General features: G+C 38.2%; 1 protein-coding gene and 2 non-coding genes across 3 annotated transcripts in view; all 3 read left to right on the forward strand.

Moving 5' to 3' along the window:
* The window catches only part of EIF3A (eukaryotic translation initiation factor 3 subunit A), a 49290-nt gene that overhangs the window by 14174 nt on the left and 12765 nt on the right, over positions 1-22351 (forward strand). Inside the window, exons 5-18 of the mRNA XM_073354221.1 lie at positions 1249-1448; positions 2810-3018; positions 4156-4327; positions 5781-5885; positions 6694-6792; positions 7766-7882; positions 9682-9867; positions 14782-15129; positions 15892-15996; positions 16391-16504; positions 16842-16964; positions 18961-19114; positions 20221-20405; positions 22251-22339. Coding sequence (XP_073210322.1) covers positions 1249-1448; positions 2810-3018; positions 4156-4327; positions 5781-5885; positions 6694-6792; positions 7766-7882; positions 9682-9867; positions 14782-15129; positions 15892-15996; positions 16391-16504; positions 16842-16964; positions 18961-19114; positions 20221-20405; positions 22251-22339 — 2206 coding nt within the window. The remainder of the gene's footprint in view (positions 1-1248; positions 1449-2809; positions 3019-4155; positions 4328-5780; positions 5886-6693; positions 6793-7765; positions 7883-9681; positions 9868-14781; positions 15130-15891; positions 15997-16390; positions 16505-16841; positions 16965-18960; positions 19115-20220; positions 20406-22250; positions 22340-22351) is intronic.
* Positions 7178-7308, forward strand: LOC140915432 (small nucleolar RNA SNORA19). Its single transcript, XR_012160169.1, has one exon. It is a non-coding gene; the product is annotated as a small nucleolar RNA SNORA19 (small nucleolar RNA).
* On the forward strand, positions 9988-10119 carry LOC140915431 (small nucleolar RNA SNORA19). Its single transcript, XR_012160168.1, has one exon. It is a non-coding gene; the product is annotated as a small nucleolar RNA SNORA19 (small nucleolar RNA).

The raw sequence follows: 22351 nt of genomic DNA on the forward strand, positions 1-22351 counted from the left end.
TGACTCCAGGATGGCTGGATCTGTAGTTAATACCTTATTTGATGCAAGTAGTTTCTTATAACAGATCTTCCAAGGGCAGTTTTATTTTTTCCAGGAGTTTCCTCTACTAAAAATGTTTAGGAGTGTTGTACCTGTATTAATCTCTAACCTATTTTCTCAATCACAAGTAGGAGGCACATTTCCCTCTTGTTATCCATTATGGCAAATGTTGTCGTCCACCCCCACCCCCCCCCAAGTAGATATGACGTAACCAATTTTAGGTGGAATAGCTGACTAGCTGAAATAGTTGTTCTTTCAATCACAAATTATTGGACTTCATGCAGAAATACCTGGATGAACTGTTTTGGGCTGTGCTGCGGAGAAGGAAAGATGAGAAAGTCAAGGTGGCCTTAATATCTGAGCTTTGAAAGAAGAGAAGTGGGCATATAAAGAATCTCCTGGGTTTTTTTGAGTGGGATTGTGGAAGAAATAATCTAGATTTATCTTCCTCCATTTTCATAACATGGATATTTGTATCTTTGTTGAAAGTTACTAGATTTTTTTTTTTCTGTGTCCCAAAGTTGTGCATATTGTGGATGGGTTTCTTGGAGGGGTCTTCCTGTCATGAATCCAGTGTTCCCTGCCATGGTGATTTTTCTCATCCAGAATTGCTTTCCTGTCTATCACTGGGGGAGAAAGGGATATTTCATCTGTAGTAAGTTAGAGTAGAAGTGTCCCACCGCAGGCACTCTTATTTTAAAAAGAGAATTAAAAAGAGGGTGAAGTAAAATCTAGAATTTACCTCCTTTTTGTGAATGTTGAAATAACTTGCCACAGTGGAATAATCTGAATTTCAGCAGTAAGGGCTTGATGAGAATCTCTTCCTGCTTTTCACAGAACCAAAAACTTTTAGAGTCTACCACCCAGACAGTTTTATTCAGAATTAATTTGGACACTTTGTGAAAGGCTGGTACAACATAAAAGCAAGAAACCGTGTTTCCTGTTAAACATTTTAAAAACAGTCTAATAAAGTGATCTTGTGAGGTTTGTAATTGAGTAATTCTGCAAAACCACTCAAGATAGTATTATCCAGCATAGTCTCTGGTTTGTCTCTTGAGAGGCTTTCAGTGGACTTTTCCAAATCAAGAATCTTTAGGCAACTTGATTTTCATATCATGCAGTTTTGAAGCTATAGCTAATTTTGTAGTTATTTAATAGTTAACATTTAATAGTTAATATTTCTAACATGAACATCATTCAATTTCACAGCTTTTAAGTTCTGCTTGCAGTACACTCGTAAGGCTGAGTTCCGTAAACTCTGCGATAACCTGAGGATGCATTTAGGGCAGATCCAACGCCACCATAACCAAAGTACAGCAATTAACCTCAGTAATCCTGAGAGCCAGTCTATGCACTTGGAGACAAGGCTTGTACAGCTGGACAGTGCTATTAGCATGGAATTGTGGCAGGTATGTGTTAAACTTTATACTTATTAACAGGACCCACAATACTTTACTGCACCAAGATCCATAGACCCTCTGTCCCAAACCGGCATCAAATTTTGAATTTCATGGTGTGTACTCCAAGATCTAAAATACATACAGGGATGCAAAGATATAGAGTGAAATTTTAATGTGTTGAATTTATAGTTATATGTGTATTAAATATCAAACATCTGATGATCCTGGTGCTGTCTAGAAGCAGGACTTCAAGATAAGCCACTACTTGCAATGGAAAATGAATTTTTATGGGCGTTGATGTAGTTGCCAGAGACTGCTTGGAGTATAGGTGAATGGGTGAGGAAATCAGTTAGTTGACCCTCCTCATCTCTGAAAATTTGCTTTCTCAAGAGGGAGATCAGGTTTTCTGGAGGCAGTCAGCAGGGACCTAAATCTGTGATGGGGGGTCCCCATTCTCTAACTATTTTCAAGGTTGCAAAATTGTGGAATGCGACCATCCATGATTTAGATACTAATTTATTTTGTTGTTTCTACTCGGTCTTTTTCCTTTAGAGAAATACCAAAGTCAAAATTACAGTTATTAATGCAAAGTTCTGTTAATTTGTTTTACATTAATCTGAAAAATATTATTTCCATTATGTTCCTTTATCAGGTGTAGATTTGTCATGCTTCTAATATAATAAATCTAAGGCTGTTCTGGTCACTATTGATGAGATGGAGAGAAGGCAAATAGAGCTCGTTAAAAAAATTCTGAGACATTTTATCATTGGAATTTGCCAATTTGTCAAAATCAAAATGTTTTGCCAAGATCTTTCAATTTTGATGAAGTTCTGATGGAAACCAGGCAGACTTCTGACAACTTTGTGTGCTTGATTTCTTGTCAGCTCATCCACCTGGCTCCTTTGTATCCTACCTGGTGGGCTGACAGAGAGAGCTGAGAGCCTCGCTGGGAGTCCAGGCTCGCTGATCTTTTGTAGCCTTGGGCTTCCAGAGTCTGTGGCTCCAAAGCAGCCCACCAGGCAGACTGCTGCAGATCTGGTGTTTATTCCCTTTTATAGAGAATTTGGAAATCTTCTCGCTTTGTGCCAAATCGGAATGAAACCAAAATTTTCCATGAAACAGAATTCCCTTTGCTGCCCAGCTCTAGCAAATGGCTTTAAATTATTTGGAATATATGTAAATCATTTCTTTGTTAGAAAGGAATGTATTTATTTCTGGGTAACTGATCAAGTTGAAAATTACAGCTAAAGATATATATTCAAATGATAAAGCTTTGTATATTAAACATGCTTCTAAAAGCTTTAGCTTTTAGTTTTCTAATTTTCTTGCAAGTAATATACTGAAAGTAATTCTTTTGTTCATTATTTTAGGAAGCTTTCAAAGCAGTGGAGGATATTCATGGGCTATTCTCCTTGTCTAAGAAACCACCCAAACCCCAGCTGATGGCAAATTACTATCACAAAGTTTCCACTGTCTTCTGGAAATCAGGAAATGCTCTTTTCCATGCATCCACACTTCACCGACTGTACCACCTGTCAAGAGAAATGCGAAAGAATCTCACACAAGAGGAGATGCAGAGGTGGGGAGACGTGCTTTTTACTTAGCTTCTGGTTTTAATCACTTATGTACAAATTAATTCAATTTAGCCTGTCATAAGAAGCAGATGGAATGTGTATTTGAGAGGGTGGCATCAGATACTGGACAGCTTTGCTTAAAGGGATAAGTAAAGAATGTCCCAATAATAAGGGCAAGAAGGACATTCAACAAATCTTGTAATGAAGGTGAGCATTGGGACCTCCTGTGTGTTATTACCATATTGGCCACAGACTGAGACCCTGAGCAAGTCACCAAACCTCTGTCTTGCCTCCATTTGTGAAATGGTGAAATACTTACTTCACATGACTTAATTATTGTTAGTAAAGTTTTGAATGAAAGATACTATGTAAATGTACATTATTAAGGCATACAATAGAATTGGTGCTGAGTGTGACCTTGAAAAGGCTTTTGAGGCATGCTGGTGCATTCAGTGAGCAGCAGTTAACTATCCATGGCTGATCTCTGGAGTTTGTAAAGCTGCAACATTCACCTACAAACCCTTGTCAATTCAAAAATGGTGGGAAGGTACAATTTAAGGAAGATGTTTACGTTCCACTTAAATGTACTTATCTGGGAATTCAGCACATATTTCAAATTTTTAATATCACCGTCTACAGTAATATATTCAAGTTAGACTTATTTTGAATTTTTTTTAAATTATCGCATCAAATTAATCTTATGGAGCTGTCAGTAGCTATTCCATAGCTTGGGGGCTTTGTGATTGTACTGGAAGCAGGACTAAGATGGCTCTGGCTACCAGCCCTTTACTGGATATTCTTTAATTTTTTTATTCTATTTTATTTTATTTGGAGAGGAGGATTTTTTTTTAAAGGAAGCTGTGTAATAAAGGGCTGATATCAACTAAGTTATCCCCTCTAGAAATTAAGAAGCACTCAGAATTAGTCTGAACACTGAAATACTAAGATATCTTGTTTTCTGGTGTTGCTTGCATTTTGATATGGCGTAGTTATTGAAAGAATAAATCATTCACCCCTGAGCTTTTACACTGATTGGATGCTTCTGTTTTACAACTGAAGTGTGTGCAAAAAAACCCAACAAAACACACACACAAAGATTTCTATTTTATAATTCATCTTTTGTGATTGTACTTTAACAACAGGATGTCAACCCGAGTCCTTTTGGCTACTCTGTCAATTCCTATAACTCCTGAGCGAACTGATATTGCTCGTCTTCTGGATATGGATGGTATCATCGTTGAAAAGCAGCGACGTCTGGCCACGCTGCTGGGCCTCCAGGCCCCACCTACACGTATCAGTCTTATTAATGACATGGTAAATAATTGTGTTTGAGTGAAAGATTTTATATTTAATCTGTAGTTTCCCTCAAAAGCTGTTATAGTTAGATATGGTGCTGCAATTCAAAATATTCCAGTAAATTTAAAAAGTCCATTAAAGTAAAAGAATTCAACATGATCAACTGTGAAGATGTTTATAATTTAACTGTGCAGTAATACACTTTCTTCTGATGTGCTAGAAAGTCAGGCTAAAGTAGTCCCTCTCCTTTGTCTGTATTTCTGTCTCCATTTGAAAAACAACATGGATAGACTAAAATCCTAACTCTGTGTCTTTGTATCCAGTGAAAATTAATGTTCCAATATAGTGATAAATATTGTCCATTTTGAGACAAAAGCAAACCAGAAACCTGCTGTGAATGATCCTGCAATGGCTTTGGAGGGGGTGGAGACCAGGAACTTTCTTTTTTTTTTTCTTTTGATTTACCATATTGAAATTGGCAGATAATTAATTAGATTAGATGTTTTAATATATTTTCAATGTGTATCAAGGTAAGATTAGTACATTAAGCTGAATGAAGGTTTACAAGGACCTAGGCCGGGGGGGGCAAACTACGGCTCGGGGGCCGCATCCGGCCCTCCTGACGTTTTAATCCAGTCTTCGAGCGCTCCCGCCAGGGAGCAGCAGCATGCCTGCCTCCAGCTCCTACGTGTAGGGGCATCCAGGGGGCTCCACATGCTGCTCCCACCCCAGGTGCCTCCCCCGCAGCTTGCAGCATCACCCCAGAGCCTGCACCCTCTCCCCAACCCCCAATTTTGTGAGCATTCATGGCCCGCCATACAATTTCCATACCCAGATGTGGTCCTCAGGCCAAAAAGTTTGCCCATCCCTGACCTAGGCAGTTAGGAAAACTTGCCCTTGTTTGATTTGAGAGAAGGTTAGTGAGATATAAATTGTCTTCTGGTGATACCTTCCTAGTCTTCATGAAAAAAATAGCTTTCCTTGAAATCAGTTACATGCATTAAAAAGTGTTACTTCTTGTTACCTCTCACAATTTAAGCATTTTTGTTTGTGTCTAGCAATTTTTTTTGCCACTTTTAATTTTAGAACTTTGGGAATTTACCAATAGGCTGTAATATGTGCATCTTTAGTTCAGATCCACTCCTGAATATACTCATGCAGGGACTGTTTTCATTTGTGTCTGGGAAGTGCCTACATGCCGTGCACGCTAACCCAATCAAAATACTTTTCATAGACTAGATTATTTTGTTTTTCTCTGTTCTGACATTTGCAACTGAAAACGACATTCCATAAATTCTGTGCTCTAATTTAAATAAATTATCATATTTTTGATTAATCAAAATGGTTTTAATTAAAGCATAATGAATTAAGCATTTCATTGGCTTTGTTTAATTTCTTAGTTACAAAGTTGCAGAGTGTAATTATTGTTATCTTAAGCAAGTATTTTTTTCTTCCATTATGTTGACTCTAGGTGAGGTTTAATGTAGTGCAGCATGTTGTTCCGGAGGTAAAGGAACTTTACAATTGGCTTGAAGTAGATTTCCACCCACTAAAGCTATGTGATCGTGTAACCAAGGTAAGTCCTGTAGGAGTATATAGAGACACATGAGTCTGGGCAGATGATATTAGCAGTTAGTGAGGTTGGATTGTCAGTTTTTTGGGTCAGGGACTTCATTTGGCCCGTTTTCATTATTGTTGTGTTTACATTATACACTGCTGTGTATGTTGCTATATAAATAGCATATAACATTCTTTTCAAAAGCATTTTTGACCTGCCATATCCGTTGGCACCACTTAAAGTGCTCGTACAAGGAGATATAGTTTTGGGAGCAACCTTGAAATTCTTGTTCTCTGGGCTGGTGAAGGTGATATTGGGGAGGCAGTTGAGCTAAGCTTTTGTTGGTTGACACAGTCTTAGTCTCACCCTCTTCTGGAAAGCTACTGAAATGGTTGTATGGGATAGGGAAAAACTGCAAAAGCCATCTGCATTTACTTTTAAGCCAGAGTGAGAGTAAAGTAAGCACTGTAAATTTGGTCCACTGAATTTTTCTAAATTCCACAACTGGTGAAGTACATTATATTGCCTTTGTGTCTGTAAGAACAGGAATATTTAATCTAAACAGTGAAGGTAAATACACAATGTGGTTAATATGGCCAGTGCTGTCAGTCACATTCCAACAAAATCTAGATCTCCATTGTGTAAAAAAACAGTAGTGTGTTTATCAAAAGATTTGCATCAGTAATAAATTTATAATTAGGCAGTGCTTTGCTTCATGAATTCTAAAGTGGCGTTATTTTGGAAAGTTTGTTTAACTTGAAATTTGAAGAGTATTTTGGGGCTCTCAGATGAAATAGATATTGTAACTTTCTGGTCATTGTGACAGGTTCTAAACTGGGTGAGAGATCAAGTTGAAAAGGAACCTGAATTGCAGCTGTATGTCCCACATCTGCAAAACAACACCATCCTTCGTCTTCTGCAGCAGGTATGATTTTATATATAAAAATAAATAAAAGTAATTGAATGTGCACAGAGATGACTGAGTTTGAGAATCTTTTGGAAGATTCTGAAGCCCAAAACGTAACATTTTATTTCATGGCCTAAGTAAAAATTTGCCATTGAATGTAATGCTCTTACTATGACTTTGAGACAGTCTTTTTTTCCCCATCCATATAACCCGTCCTTCCTGTCTTATACTGCTTTGTTAAACACAACTGTAGCTGCTAACTATTTTAAATAATAGCTGTATACGCTGGTGTAGGATTTTATCTAGACTTATTTGTTCCTTTATTTAGCTTTTCAGTCTTGCCTTATATCTGTTCAATCCTTTGTTTCCTTGTAGTTAATTTGAAAAAAGCTTATTTTGTCAAATGCACATTTCATTGACCTGAACCCATTTCAGTGGTGAGCAGTGTTATTTCTGATGTGCCAGACAACAGCTGAAGGTTAATTAGCAGGGTTGCTGTATATAGTTACTGCTGCCAGTCTCCTTCAGACAAAGAGCCTAGTCAGGAAAGGTTTCAGAGTAACAGCCGTGTTAGTCTGTATTCGCAAAAAGAAAAGGAGTACGTGTGGCACCTTAGAGACTAACCAATTTATTTGAGCATAAGCTTTCGTGAGCTAGAGCTCACTTCATCGGATGCATACTGTATGCATCTGATGAAGTGAGCTGTAGCTCACGAAAGCTTATGCTCAAATAAATTGGTTAGTCTCTAAGGTGCCACAAGTACTCCTTTTCTAGTCAGGAAAGTCACTTGATCCTAGATTAAGATTAAATAAAATGTTGGAAGAAAATGTTGAAGTGTTGGTAAAATATGAATAATAATTAAACACATCTTCGTTAACCTGTTGCCCAACTGTCAATTAATCAGGCTAACTTTACAGCATGTGCAATAGTTTTAGCTTCTGTTAACCTGATTTTTAATGGGAAGAAAACTGAATATTCATATATTATGCAGGTTGCGCAGATTTATCAGACCATCGACTTTTCTCGTTTAACTACCTTGGTTCCTTTTGTTGATGCTTTCCAATTAGAGCGTGCTATTGTCGATGCAGCCAGACATTGTGACTTGCAAGTAAGTGCCATAAAAAGACTACTGTAAAAGTGTGTGTCTGTGTGTGTGTGTGTATTTATAGCTTCCTGATACCTGGTCAAGCTCAGGGGTCAGGTAAAAAGTAGCAGGTTGACACTCAACCCAGATAATAGAGAGTTGATGCTGATGAACAGGGAAGGAGCAAATTGAGGATGTGATCTCTTTTTGATACATTAATTTGTTGCTGTTTTTATGTTCTTAAGTTGTGTAGCTCACTTGCAGTAGTGAAGAGGAATTCAGTATGTAAATACAATAAATACATTTCAGCGAAACTTGTTTAAGTGACTGTCCAAGGGATCAGCAAAAACAGATTGTCTAATACAGAAAGTCCTTCACCAAAAGTCTAACAAAAAGTACTGGAAACTTTGGTAACGCTCCAAAGTAATCACTTAGGACCACTTCCAAAAAGCTATACTTGGTACACACTTTGTCCACCTGTAGGTATGATATAAAGCAGCAAATAGCATGAGACATTTTAACTTCTGCTGTAGATAACAGATGTATTGCCAGTGGAAGTCAAGTATATACTTACTAATAAACATTAACCTGAGCTGTAGCCTGCACTTCCATATTTTTGCATATGATCATGAAGAAACAAACTGTTCTTATTTCAGAGCACTTCACATCTGTTCATTTGATTTAGGGAAGACATTGAGTCTAGTTAGTACCTAAAATAAAACACTTGCAATTGAAGGCCTCATTGAAGTCGCTGGCAAAGCTTCTAGTGGCTACATTGGGATCAGGCTTTCACTCTAGGTGTCTACTGCCAAGTTTAAGTGGAATGAAGTAGGGCAAGTTATCTGTCTGTAATGAAGGGACAGTAGCAAGAACTATTCATGTAGTTGGTTTTCACCTCATGCAGTGTTCCTTATATTGAATCATTGAATGACTCTGTCTTATAGCCATGCTTCTGTACTTATCTTTATTCAGACTTTGTAGAGTCACTTTTTTACGGGGGTGAGCTTTTTTACAAGCCATTTTGTTCTGTTGAATATAGGCCAGATGTAGCAACAGTTTTGTTCCTTAATTCTTCAAACATCATTTCCAATGTCTAGGGCAGTTGTTTTTTTAAAAAGTAACTTACGCTTAGAGCTTGTCTACATGCTGAAGTTGCACCATTTTTTAACTTAACTTGATTTAAAACAAATTTAGTTAAACTTGTGCAAACGCCTTTGTGGACAAACTTCTGTTTTAAAATTGATTGCATTGTTTCACCTTGCATCTGTAAATTTAAGCCAAATTTAAACCTGTTTAAGAAGGATCACATGCATTTGCGCCACATTAACTCAATAAGTTTAAAATCACATGACCAGTTAAATTGATGCATCTTTGTGTGTTGACCTGGCCTCGGAGGCACAATCAACTTAAAACCACAGTTGCGGCAATGCAGTGGTTATTTATGGCAGTAGAATTGTATTTACCTGTTACGAGTACCACCTAAGTTACTATAGCTGAAAGAAATAATTATTTTTTCAGTTTTTGTATATTTTATAGTACTTTGTGTGTAGTCAATTTTACGGTTTCCTGTGTATTGTCATTTGCCCAGCTATGGGTCACTGGCACAACAATGAAGAGAGAGACATTATTTAAATGTAATAATTAAAAAAGAAAAAAAAAAGATTTTTTTAAAACCACAGTGAGGAAGCTGGCTTCAGATACTGGTCACTACTTTTAACTCACTTATTGAAACTGACTATATTTCAAATTGATGTCTCATTTTAAATATTCAGTGGTGCCCTAATTCTGATATTCTGAATCTTTTTTCAATGTATTTTGTAAAGGTTCGCCTTGATCATACTTCTCGAACGCTGAGCTTCGGATCAGATTTAAATTATTCAACTCGGGAAGATGCACCGCTTGGCCCTCAGCTGCAAAGTATGCCTTCTGAGCAAATTAGAAATCAGCTGACTGCTATGTCCTCTGCTCTCGCTAAGGCTCTTGAAGTGATTAAACCACCAAACGTAGTGGTAAGTATTTTTAAGTTTTTGAAATTTTTGTTGGGGGAAAAAAAAAATCTCAACGTTCCGTGAAGGGAATTGTGTCTGTCTCTTGAATTTCTTCTGTTCAACTTTTTCTTGCCTAGTCAAATGCACATTTCATTGACCTGCTCTCATTGCATTGCTGAGCAGTGTTATTTCTGATGTGCTAAACAAACAGGTGAAGGTTAATTAGCAGCATGACTATATGTAGTTACTGTTGCCAGTCCCCTTCAGACAAAACAACTGATCAGGAAGGTCAGTGTGTACAAATTTAATGTAGTAGTAAAATGATTATTAGTGGCAGATGGCTAAATGTGTCTTAGCATCCTTTTGTCCTCTCAGTTACATGAATCTCACCCTTCTAATTCCACTAGCTTTTTTGGATTGGTCAGATCCACTTGTTTTGAAGCTGTCGGTGTCTTTGTAAATATTAATAGTTTGTTTAGTTTTCTGTGGCACAGGAAAACCATTTGACTGTCTATAGATAGTTAAATAAATTAATGGGCACCTCTAGGGTTTGAGTGGCCCAAAGCTTGGTCGTTGCATTTTTTTTTTTTTTACAGTAATACTTTGCTCAGTCTTTCTCTTTTTTATTGATATTATTACTGTTCTAGAGCATTGTGCCTACTGTTGTTTTTAATACCCTCAAGTTGTAATGATGAGCTGTATTTGTATACTTTTGAATTAAGTAAAAATATAAGCTAATAAAGTGATATTTTGTCAACTTTATATTTCTTAAATTTTAGAATTTAAGGAATAGATAGTTTGTCAGATTGAATTATGTTATTGGTCTGTTTGGTAATGTCTTCATTTGGCAGTAGTAAGTTATTGACACTTCTGAGGGAAGCCAAAAATTCCATGATGCATCCAACCAGTTAGTATGTGGCCATGTAATTAAAGACTGTATCACCATGTATACATATGAGAGGGTAGAATTAAGATTGCCTGGGCAGCCTTTATTCTGTGGCATATACTTGCTTCTGAGTGCTTAATTTTACAACCTTAAGATTCTTTTACTTCTTTTTTTGGCATATAATTAAAGATATAGGATCCTGATTTATCTCCTCTTCCTGGAGGACTTTGTCAATGTAAAGGACCTGGAATGTCACCTCATAGCTGAAGCTAGAAACCTGACATAAGAGTTTCCCTGCTTTGGAACCAACTCCCCTTCAGTTGGGGCTAATAGTTGCATGTTGGATTTCAACCTCCATCTGTGATGTCACTCTTCAGGTTCTCCAGGAAAAAGTGGTGTTTCAGAGCCTGATCTCTCAAATACTTTTTTTTGGTGGAGCGAGATCTTTGAGTTAATCTTTACCTATCATAAAGGAACAAAAAAGGGCAAACTTTTTTTTTGTTTTGCAGATGCATTTTGAGAGTGGATATTTAAAATCATAAAAATATAGGGATGGAAGGGACCTCAAGAGGTCATATAGTCCAGCCCTCTGAACTGAGGCAGGAGCAAGTATACCTAGACTAGCCCCGAAAGGTATTTGTCCAGCCTGTTCTTAAAAACCTTCAGTGAAGGGGATTCCATGTTCCAGTGTTTAACTATCAGAAAATTTCTCCTAATATCTACCATAAATCTCACTTGCTGCAGATTAAGCTTTCATCTTCGGTGGGCATGGAAAATAATTGATCGCCATCCTCTCTCTAACAGTCCTTACCATATTTTAAGACTATTATCAATATCCTTTTAATCGTCTTTTCTCAAGACTAAACATTCCCAATTTTTTTAACCCTTCTTTATAGGTTATGTTTTCTAAACCTTTTACAATTTTTTTATTGCTGTCATCTGGACTCTCTCTAATATGTTCACATCTTTTCTAAAGTGTGGTGCCCAAAACTGGACACACTGCTCGAGCTGAGGCCTCACCAGTGGGGACAGTTACCTTCTGTATCTTGCATATGACACTCCTGTTAATGCATTCCAGAATATTAGCTTTTTTTGCAACTATATTACATTGCTGAATCCTGTTCAATTTGTGATCCACTATAACCCATGACCTTCTTCATTAGGTCTAGTGCTTAGCAAGTTTTCCCCATTTTTTTAGTTGTCCATTTGATTTTTCCCTTCCCAAGTATAGTATTTCGCATGTCTTTGTGGAATTTCCTCTTGTTGATTTCAGACCAATTCTCTAATTTGTGGAGGTTGTTTTGAATTCTAGTCCTGTTCTTCAAAGTACTTGCAGCCCTTCTCATCTTGGTGTTATCTGCAGATTTCATGAGCACACACTCTATTATCTAAGTCATTAATGAAAATATTGAATAGTACTGACCCAGGATAGACCCCTGCAGAACCTCACTAGATACAACCCCCCCCCCCCCCCCAGTTTTACAGCAAACCACTAATAACTGCTCTTCGAGTACTGTCTTTCATCAAGTATTATACCCCCTTATTGTAATTTCATTTAGATCCTGTTTCCCCAGTTTGTTTCTCAGTATGTAAAGTAACAATATGTATTGAGTGAGCACTAAGTCATCTTTAGATTTTTACATTACATTCAGAGTAATCATTTTATACATGCAGTGTTTCAGCCTTGAGTAGACTTCTAGATAAATTATTTAGAGGTGACTACCTGCATGATTAAGCACTACTACTGATTGTCATATTGGCTGTTCACAAAGCTTTCTTAGGTCTGGGTCCAAAGCCTAGTTAAGTAAATAGGGCTCTTCCCAGTGATTTCAGTGGGCATTGAATTGAGCCTTCTAACGTTAAATTCTTAGTAGCCTTTGGTAACTGATTTATTGTACAGCAGGGGAGAAACAGAACCCTACAGGGTTAATTTCTGAAAGATATTTAACACATTTTCTGTTTCCATGTTTGTTCTATTGATGTGTTTAGACTTACTAAATGTTCACATTCAACATGTTTGACTTTACAAGCATTTAGTGAAAATGCCAATTATTTTTTAGGTGATAAGTTTGGAAAGCGCACTAGATTTGAGATTGGCTTTTACATTCTATTCTTTAAATTGCTGTTCTTTGTTAGAGACAACTTGATCAACATATAACGATGTCTAGTAGATATTATGGTTGTACACAAGGCCATGCTTATGTATATTTTTATATATAATTATTCACCGTGTTTGACCCAGATATAGGCACATTACACAGTCAGTATTTTTAAAGAGACCCAAGTATTATGACCCACTAGCTAGACCCATATTTATGTAGTGGAAGTTTAAAATAACTTTTCAATTATAATAGTGTTTAATGTGTACTTTTATTTTTAGCAGTCTCAAAAGGTTGCCAGTCTTTATCAAATGATAAATGTTTTCTCCATAGGGACAGAAGTCCTTTAACAATGTGTACAAGTTACAGTATTACTCCCTTTTGTAGCATAATCTTAATATTTCAGCCATGATCTATCAAGAATTTCCATCTATATAAGTATAATGTAAGCAATAACACAGTATTCCAGGGTGTATGCTCAACAGTCTTATGAGTGCATATTGTGTAATGCAAGTTACCCAGTACTCATGTTGGCTGAACAAATCCTGAAATGTTGTACTTAAACCGTTTCTTTATAATCCTTTAAATAATGTTTTCCAAGTAATATAGTTTTGTTATGATGTTGGACAACAGGCTGTGGACCAGTTATTATGAACGGGCCTAATCTGGCCCACAGTTTAAACTTTTGCTTGACTTGAAGGTGCAGTCAGCTAACTAGACATGTAAATGCCTGCTATTGTACCTGCAGAAATTGAGAAATGCAGAGTTCTGATTTTAAAATCAAGCCCCCTTTGTGGTTACAGTTGCAAGCTTGGGAAGCTGTAAACCAAGTAGACTTTTTTTTTTTTAAATGTTACATGCAGAACTTCGCTACTGTATCAACACACTCTGTAACTGTGTCAAATTCACTGCTGTGCATATGGGTGACATTTTTAAAATTCTCCTTAAGCCTTTCCTCCCTTCCCACTTTCTTCCACTTACTCCTGTTGCCTTCTCCCCCTTTAGCAGCACATATAAATGCCTTCAGAGAAATCTGTTAGTCCTTAAGGTGCTACCGGACTCCTCCTTGTTTTCAAATAAATGTATGTGCTGCTTCTCTTTGATCTCTTTGTAAAGCTTTGCAGTGGCTGATTAGCTAAGGTGTGGTGGTGGGGAACGGATGGTGAGTAAAGAAAAAGTGGCAGAAGATACTTAAAAGGACACAATCAATGTGAACCCTAGTTATTTTTTATAAATGAATTTAAAATAGTCTCAGATACTGTGCTTGCTTCTGAGTCATCCTGTCAATTTTTGACAGGTTTCAGAGTAACAGCCGTGTTAGTCTGTATTCACAAAAAGAAAAGGAGTACTTGTGGCATCTTAGAGACTAACCAGTTTATTTGAGCATAAGCTTTCGTGAGCTACAGCTCACTTCATCGGATGCATACTGTGGAAACTGCCAATTTTTGTGATCTTATAACTTTCTCTCCCCTGTTGCTGTATAAAAGATCCATAGAAATATGGAAAAACGATTAAATGATTGTACAGGTGAAACTGGCTATACATAAAGTGCTATTTAGTACATAAAAACAAACTGAAAAGAGTGTTGTTTTTTCATCTCTCAGTTGTAGAATCATAACTGTTGTTACAAGCGTATGTAAAATATTTTTAAGGAAGTTCAAAAATTTCACACCTAGGACACGCTTCGTAAAGTGTTGATCTGATACTATGGAATGCTTAACATGTTTAGCTTTTGTGCATGTGAGTAATCACTTTGAGACTACTACTCGTATATGTTTATACGATTGGGAACCATGCTTTCAGTTTCAGTAAAGTTTTTCATGCAGTTCCCAAATATAGGAAATAAGATGACTTTGAGTTGTCTGTTTTATAATGTTTCACTTTCCCATGACTTGGAAATTTTAAAGGGATGCTAATCAATTTGCTGTCCTGTTCTTTATTTGCATTCAGCAAGAGAAGGAAGAACAACATCAGTTGGCTGTCACTGCTTACTTAAAAAATTCAAGGAAAGAGCATCAGCGTATCCTTGCTCGTCGTCAAACAATAGAGGAGAGAAAGGAGCGTCTTGAAAGTCTAAACATTCAGCGTGAGAAAGAAGAGTTGGAACAGCGTGAAGCTGAACTTCAAAAAGTTCGTAAAGCTGAAGAAGAGAGACTGCGCCAGGAGGCAAAAGAGAGAGAGAAGGAGCGTATTCTGCAAGAACATGAGCAAATAAAAAAAAAAACTGTTCGTGAACGTTTGGAGCAGATTAAGAAGACTGAACTGGGAGCCAAGGCATTCAAAGATATTGATATTGAGGTAAGCAACTTATTACTAGAAGATTGAATTTATTCTAGATTCCTGTACTGTTACTCAGCTGCCTAAATTTCATATTCTCCACTTGTTTTGTTTTTATGTCAGTAAGACATTCCTAAAACGATGAGACTACCAATTTGGGCAATTTAAATATTTGATTTGTTCGATCATTGGGATAGGAGCTATTTACATGTAGGAAAGAAGTCCAGCCGTTTGAGAGGGGGCTGAAGATTTCTATCATCTCGATCAGTGGTCTCCAAAGTGGGGTGCATGCACCAGACCATCCCTGGGGGTGCGCGGCAGGAGGAGTGCCACTGAAGGAGCACTGCCAGCACGGCTGGACCTTTGATTCTTCGGCGGCACGCAGGCAGCAGCTCGGCTCTCCCCGCTCCATCTTCAGGGGCACGCTGGTGGCAGCTCTTTTTTTTTTTTTTTTTTTTTTTCTTCCCTGGGGGAATTTGGAGACCACTGATCTAGATACCTACCTAGGAATAAAACATGAAATAGACATCCAAATTGTACCGGTGACAACTGGACTATATCTTGGTTAGAATTCGGATAAAAATCCATGAGATGTCTTCAGAGTAGAATGCAGGTTACACAACAGACATTAACAGGAGCCTAAAAATGTTCAGAAAGTCAACTAGTTTGAAAGTTAAATCAGAAATTGCAAAAAAGTTAAAGTAAACAGAGGAAACTGTATTCATGCCAGGAAACAACTATTTGCTTTCTGTGCTGTTTATTAACTTTAATATCTGATTGTAGGATCTTGAAGAATTGGACCCTGACTTCATCATGGCTAAACAGGTTGAACAGCTGGAGAAAGAAAAGAAGGAACTCCAAGAACGTCTGAAGAATCAGGAAAAGAAGGTATATAAAGCAATAAGAGTATGGGCTTGGCTCTGTAGAAATTTACACAGGTTTAGTTAAACTATTGTGAACCCCTGTGTGGATGTATTTTTATATTGATTCTAAAACAATATCCGTTTACCTTGCTGCCATAGAGATATGGTAGCAAGCTGAATTCATATAAGCCAGGTTTTAATTGATTTTAGTCTCTACACACAAATCTGCACCAATTTAACTAAATTGGTTTAAAATCACACCTTGGATTAAACTGGTGCAACTTTGCATGTTTCAAGGATGAATATGCTGGTAATGCTGAGGTAGCAAATATATTGGGTAAAATAGAAATATTTTTTTAGCATACCAGATTTGGTCTTTATTTTATACAGTATAGATATAATATGTTTTCTATATTTAGATTGACTATTTTGAAAGAGCAAAGCGCTTGGAAGAAATTCCTCTGATAAAGACTGCTTATGAGGAACAAAGAATCCGAGACATGGACCTGTGGGAACAGCAAGAAGAAGAAAGGGTAAGGATATTTTAATTTCATATAGCAGCATCATTTGTTGCTTGATATAGAAACTAGGTCTGTGCCATATGTATGCTTTCCCTTGTCCAGCTCAGTCCAAGAGGGGGAGATGTGATTTAGTTCATAGGGGATTCTTTCAGTTCCTCATTATTTTCTTCACACTCATGGATAGCAGTGTCTTTTGTCAGTCCAGATAGAGAAAGAGGCAGCTGTCTGATAAGCTGCCTCTGGTTGTGGGTTCTGAGGGTTAAACAACCCCAGGGGATTTGTTGTGTGTTATAAAGACAAATATGTAATGTCTACAATTTTTAATATTTTTACTTTTGCATATTTGTAGATCACCACAATGCAGCTGGAACGCGAAAAAGCGTTGGAGCATAAGAACAGGATGTCAAGGATGTTGGATGATAAAGACTTATTTGTATCTAGGCTCATGGCAGCACGACAATCAGTTTATCAGGTAAACATCATGTGTTCTTGTTGGAAAAGCATTTCTATAAAGTACAGGACTTAATTTGTGAGGTCAGTGTTCCACTTGAAAAATACAAATGAATTAACAAATGGAGCTAGACAAGATAATGTCTGTTTAAATTACAAAGATGTTGCCTGGCTATCTTTCTGAAACTCTAGGGGAATAAACCTTTCTGACAATCTAGAAGAATTCAAATTTATGTAGTTGACCCTTTAAAAGACAAATGGTGATGGCCACAATGTGACATTGAGCCACAAAACAATTTTGTAATTCGAAAGAGCCATCGTTCTTTCATTGAGAGTTACATTAATGAAGTGTGCATGGGGTGGAGATGTCCACAAGATGATCTGGCAGAGCCTGTCGCTTCCCAGGCACTGTCATTTTAAAATTGCTGTGGCATCTACCACAGTTGCTTACATGGAAAAGTATTATTAAAACATTAGATGTATTTTAGCTGCCTTTTAATGTAGATTAGCGACTGGAAATGAGGGCAAGCCAGCAGCACGTGACCAGTCAGCTTTTCTGGACCACAATTTGGAGTTGCTCATCCGGTTAGAGTAATCTTGAAAATGTTTCTAATCTAAAGAACAGACTTAAATTAACAAAATTCTTGTGGTTCAGTTCTGTCTTGTTAGTTGATTCAGCAGATCACTCATGTTACAGAGGTATCTCTGGTATTTTAGATGTGAGACTAGGTTCGTGACCTGAACAGGTAATACCTAAATTAGATAAATGAAAGGGGAGAAGAGATACAATAGAAATTGTGTGACTGAGTTTCCTGTTCTAGCACTTTGAAAACTTCACTGAATTTCTCTGTGGTGTATTAGAGATGTAGCAGTTTTCCTCCCATAAATATTATGGAATTTAGAAGGGAAAATTATGTCAAAAATATATCATCTTTAGGGGTTACCACTACAGAGTTTTTTCCTGAGATTTTTAGGGATATGAGAAACTGTTAAACTCAATATTCCGCAAAAGTAGGAATTTAAATTATCTTGTTGTTATAACTATTAAAGAGGGAAGAGGTTTTAGCACAGGGGTGGGCAAACTATGGCCCGCGGGCCGGATGCGGCCCACGGGATTGTCCCCCGTAGTGCCGCAGGCTCCGTGCCACTCTCAGAAGTGGCCAGCACCACGTGCCGGGGGGGGGGGGGGGGGTACCTGTGGGCGTGGCAAGGGCAGCGTATGAAGCCCTGGGAGTGGCCCAGGAGCCGCGCAGGGATGTGGTTCTGGCCTGCCCTAGCCCCAGTGCGTGCTGCTGCCACCCTGGAGCCACTTTAGGTAAGCGGTGCTGGGCTGGAGCCTGAACCCCTCCTGCACCCCAGCCCCCCAACTCTCTGCCTGCACCTCGCACCCCTCCTGCACCCCAGCTCCCTGCCCTGAGCCCCCTGCTGCACTCCCGTGCACCTCAACCCCCGCCGTGAGCTCCCTCCGACAGTCTGCACCCCTTCTGCACCTCTCCTCTTCCCCAATCCCTTGCTCCGAGTCCGTTTCTGCACACTGCACCCCCTCCCACACCCTGTACTTCCTACCGCACTCCAACCCCCTGCCCCGGCCCTGCATACAATTTCCCCACCCAGATGTGGCCCTTGGCCCAAAAAAGTTAGCCCATCCCTGTTTTAACAGCTTTCTGGTAGCTATGTCCAACTCTTTTTGTGGCACTACATGTGATTTCTGAGAGATTGGGCATCCGTTTATCTTACTGGGGTTTCTGAGGAAACAAAGCACTAGCATTGTGGATGCTGATTCCATTTCTGAGGTAGACATTGCATCCCTTTATTCTTACCTTCCCAGAAGGGGGTTGGCAGGAGGAAAGTTTAACCATCACCCTGTAAAATGGCCAGTGGATGGGAAGATGACTACTGGAAAATTTGTTGACATTACTGTTTTGTGGTTCTTCGCATCTTTGTTCAGTGACCTAAAGAACTCTCCAGTTGTTGGATTGAGTTCTGAAGGTTTTACTTGGACTCTTGCTATTTTTCAGGAAAAACTCAAACAGTTCGAAGAAAGGTTAGCAGAAGAAAGACATAATCGTTTGGAGGAACGCAAGAGACAACGCAAAGAGGAGAGGCGTATTTCTTATTACAGAGAAAAGGAGGAGGAAGAGCAGAGATTGCAAGAAGAAAAAATGCTTAAAGGTAAAAATTAAGGGACATGCACTGAGTAAACAGATTGATATTGTATTTCATTGCTTCTTGAACCATCCCAAAATCCTTGAGGCAAGTATAGGTCACTGTGTTCCATCAGATAGTAGGAAGTTTTTCTATTCCTTTCCATTCAGAGGAAAGTTCTATATTCATTGCAACCAGACAGTCCATCTTGTGAGATTCATGCTTGTGCAACCACCCAGCCTGCTGGCAGTCTCTCTCTATGTACACACAACACACTTGGGGCAGAGGTGTGTGGGCTGAAGAGAGAAAATGAAGAGGCAATAATGATTGAGGTAGAGGATAGAGTAAGAATAGGAGTTGGAGAGTCTCTACTCAAAGGTTTCAGATTAGAGTTCTCGCGGTCTTTCTTTTTGTACATGAGGATTAAAAACAGAGGGAACATTGTTGCCATGCTGAGAACACGAGAATTACCATATCGGATCATTGCGATTTTCTCTGTAGTCCTGTCTGTGGTGGCCAGTACCTGAGACTTCAGAAGATGGTACTTGGAAATCCTTAGATTGGACAAATATGAAATAACTTTCCATAAGGCAAATATTTTCCCAACCCCCTGTTAGTGGATGGCTGAAGCCCTGAAGTGTCAGGTCTGTATCCTTTATAAAACATCTTAAAATCTTATCTTCATTCAGGATTTTTGTATCTGGTTTATGAAATAATTAGTTGCTTTTTTTTGACGCATACTTGAAGAGCTTCTTGCCCATACTTGAAGTACGTCCAGGTTGTTACGGTGTTAACTAGTATTTCACACCTTTAGTGTTAATAAATTGGATCTGTGCAGAGATATATAGGTATCTGCATGGTTTCTTTATTAAATATCCAACAGCTGTTGTGCCAGATATCAAGTTGATCAATTATTTTTTGTTTTTTCTGTCACTTAGACATTAATTACTTTCAAACGAAGAATGCCGCTGTTCACAAATACTACAATGGTTACTTAGATGTTTGTGGGTGTGAGGAGGACTACTGTGTACCCTTTCTCTTTTTTCCTCCGGTTATAAACTGCTCTCAGAGAGGATTTGCTATATTGGTAGTTTGTATTCTTTTGAAAAAAATAAACTAAATTCTTGTTGCAGAGCTTGAAGAGAAGGAACGTATTGAGCGTGAAAAACGTGAGCAGGAACAGCGGGAATATCAGGAGCGTGTCAGAAAACTAGAAGAAGTAGAGAGGAAAAAACGTCAAAGAGAGCTGGAAATTGAAGAGAGGGAGCGACGCAGAGAAGAGGAGAGGAGGGGTCTCGATGACCCACTTTCAAGAAGGGTATTCTGATTTGTTTGTTTTTGTAATGGGCTGGTTTTTCTTCCTCTCTATATTTTGTCAGGAGTTTGAAAATGCAGTTTAGGTGTGCTAATGAAAGCCGTGTAGAGGTGTACAAACCATAAGGAAAAGTTTCATTAAATTCTATGTGCTTAGTTGTTTATCTAGTTCAGAAGTTAATATTTGGGTGTCAGCTATTGATGATTTATTCATTGGCCACAGAAAATTCGTTGTCATCAAATTGAACCAATATATTTAAAAGGATAGAGAATAGATTTAATTGTGGTAAGCGCAGATGAATTGGGAGGGACCAATGAGGAACAAAATTGTAATGGCTTTTGCTAAAGTTGTGAATCAGAATAGCCATTAAAGGGAAACTCCAGTCTAACCATAAAAATAAACCTACTCGCTATATCAGATTAGAAGAGTGAAAGACTAAAAAATATCTTTAAAAAATCAGATGTTATCATTTTGAAAATATAATAGAAAATAGGACTGAAATAATGCACTAGGGCTAGGAGAATGATCTTTGCATCTGTGATATGAATGGGGCACAACTGCATTTGTCAAGGCCAGAGAAAAGAAAGTTGTATTTGAGATATGAGATGAGGTTGGATGAGAGTTTTAGCTGTGTGGATGGATAAGAAAGACTTTGCAAGATTTAGACGTAGCCTGAATGTAGGAAGCTGGAGAGAGATCCAAGTCAAAGATGACACACGTTACAGGTCTGAGTGACAGGCAGGATGGTGGTGGTGATCACAGTGACTGAAAAAGGAGGTGAGGTGGGAAGATTAGGAGCTCTGTTTTATCCATCTTGAGCTTGTGCTTGATATGTAGACATCTAGATAGATTTCACAGACACACAAATGTGTAAAGGTACTCTGTATCCAGAGTACCTGAAAACACTTATTGTATAAGCAAAAAGAAAAGGAGGACTTGTGGCACCTTAGAGACTAACAAATGTATTTGAGGGTAAGCTTTCGTGAGCTACAGCTCACTTCATCGGATGCATGCAGTGGAAAATACAGTGGGGAGATTTATATACACAGAGAACATGAAACAATGGGTGTTACCATACACACTGTAACAAGAGTGATCAGGTAAGGTGAGCTATTACCAGCGTGGGGGCCGGGGGGGGACCTTTTGTAGTGATAATCAAGGTGGGACATTTCCAGCAGCTGACAAGAATGTCTGAGGAACGGGGGCGGGGGGAATAAACATGAGGAAATAGTTTTTACTTTGTGTAATGACCCATCCGCTCCCAGTCTTTATTCAAGCTGTAGCTCACGAAAGCTTTTGCTCAAATTTGTTAGTCTCTAAGGTGCCACAAGTCCTCCTTTTCTTTTTGTGGATACAGACTAACACGGCTGCTACTCTGAAACTTGTCATTATTGTATAAGGTTTTACTTGGTTATAGTGGATCATATCATGTAATAAATGAACACTTTTTAAGAAGTTGGATTGAAGTGATTGGATGTCTGCTGCTGTTTATGATAGTACATTCCTTTAACATGTCTTTGTAGATTGAGTACTAATATATTTCTTAGCTATAAAACCTAGCTGCTGCTTAAAGTCACACTACAACATTGCTCATGTACTTAATTAACTCTAGTCAACTTTTTGTTTTAGTAATATAGAATTTAAACTTTAAAGAAATATTACTTGTATTATCTGATAGGTCTGTTCCTTAGCTCAGCCAATTTAGAGTTATTCAAGTGTTACATTGTAGAGAACATCAGATTAATTGGTGCCAGAGCATGGTGTTAAGTGAATGGATTGCAAATATTAGAAGTTCTGTATTTTTGTGCTCCCAAAGCTGATGCTGTTGTTTACCTGTGGTGAATATAGGAATCTCGTTGGGGTGATAGAGATTCTGACAGCACCTGGAGACGAACCGCTGAGCCAGAATCAGAATGGAGACGAGCACCACCAGAGAGGTAAGTAGAGGG

The sequence above is a fragment of the Lepidochelys kempii genome, chromosome 7 (assembly GCF_965140265.1).
Source record: "Lepidochelys kempii isolate rLepKem1 chromosome 7, rLepKem1.hap2, whole genome shotgun sequence".
In the NCBI taxonomy this organism is placed as follows: Eukaryota; Metazoa; Chordata; order Testudines; family Cheloniidae; genus Lepidochelys; species Lepidochelys kempii.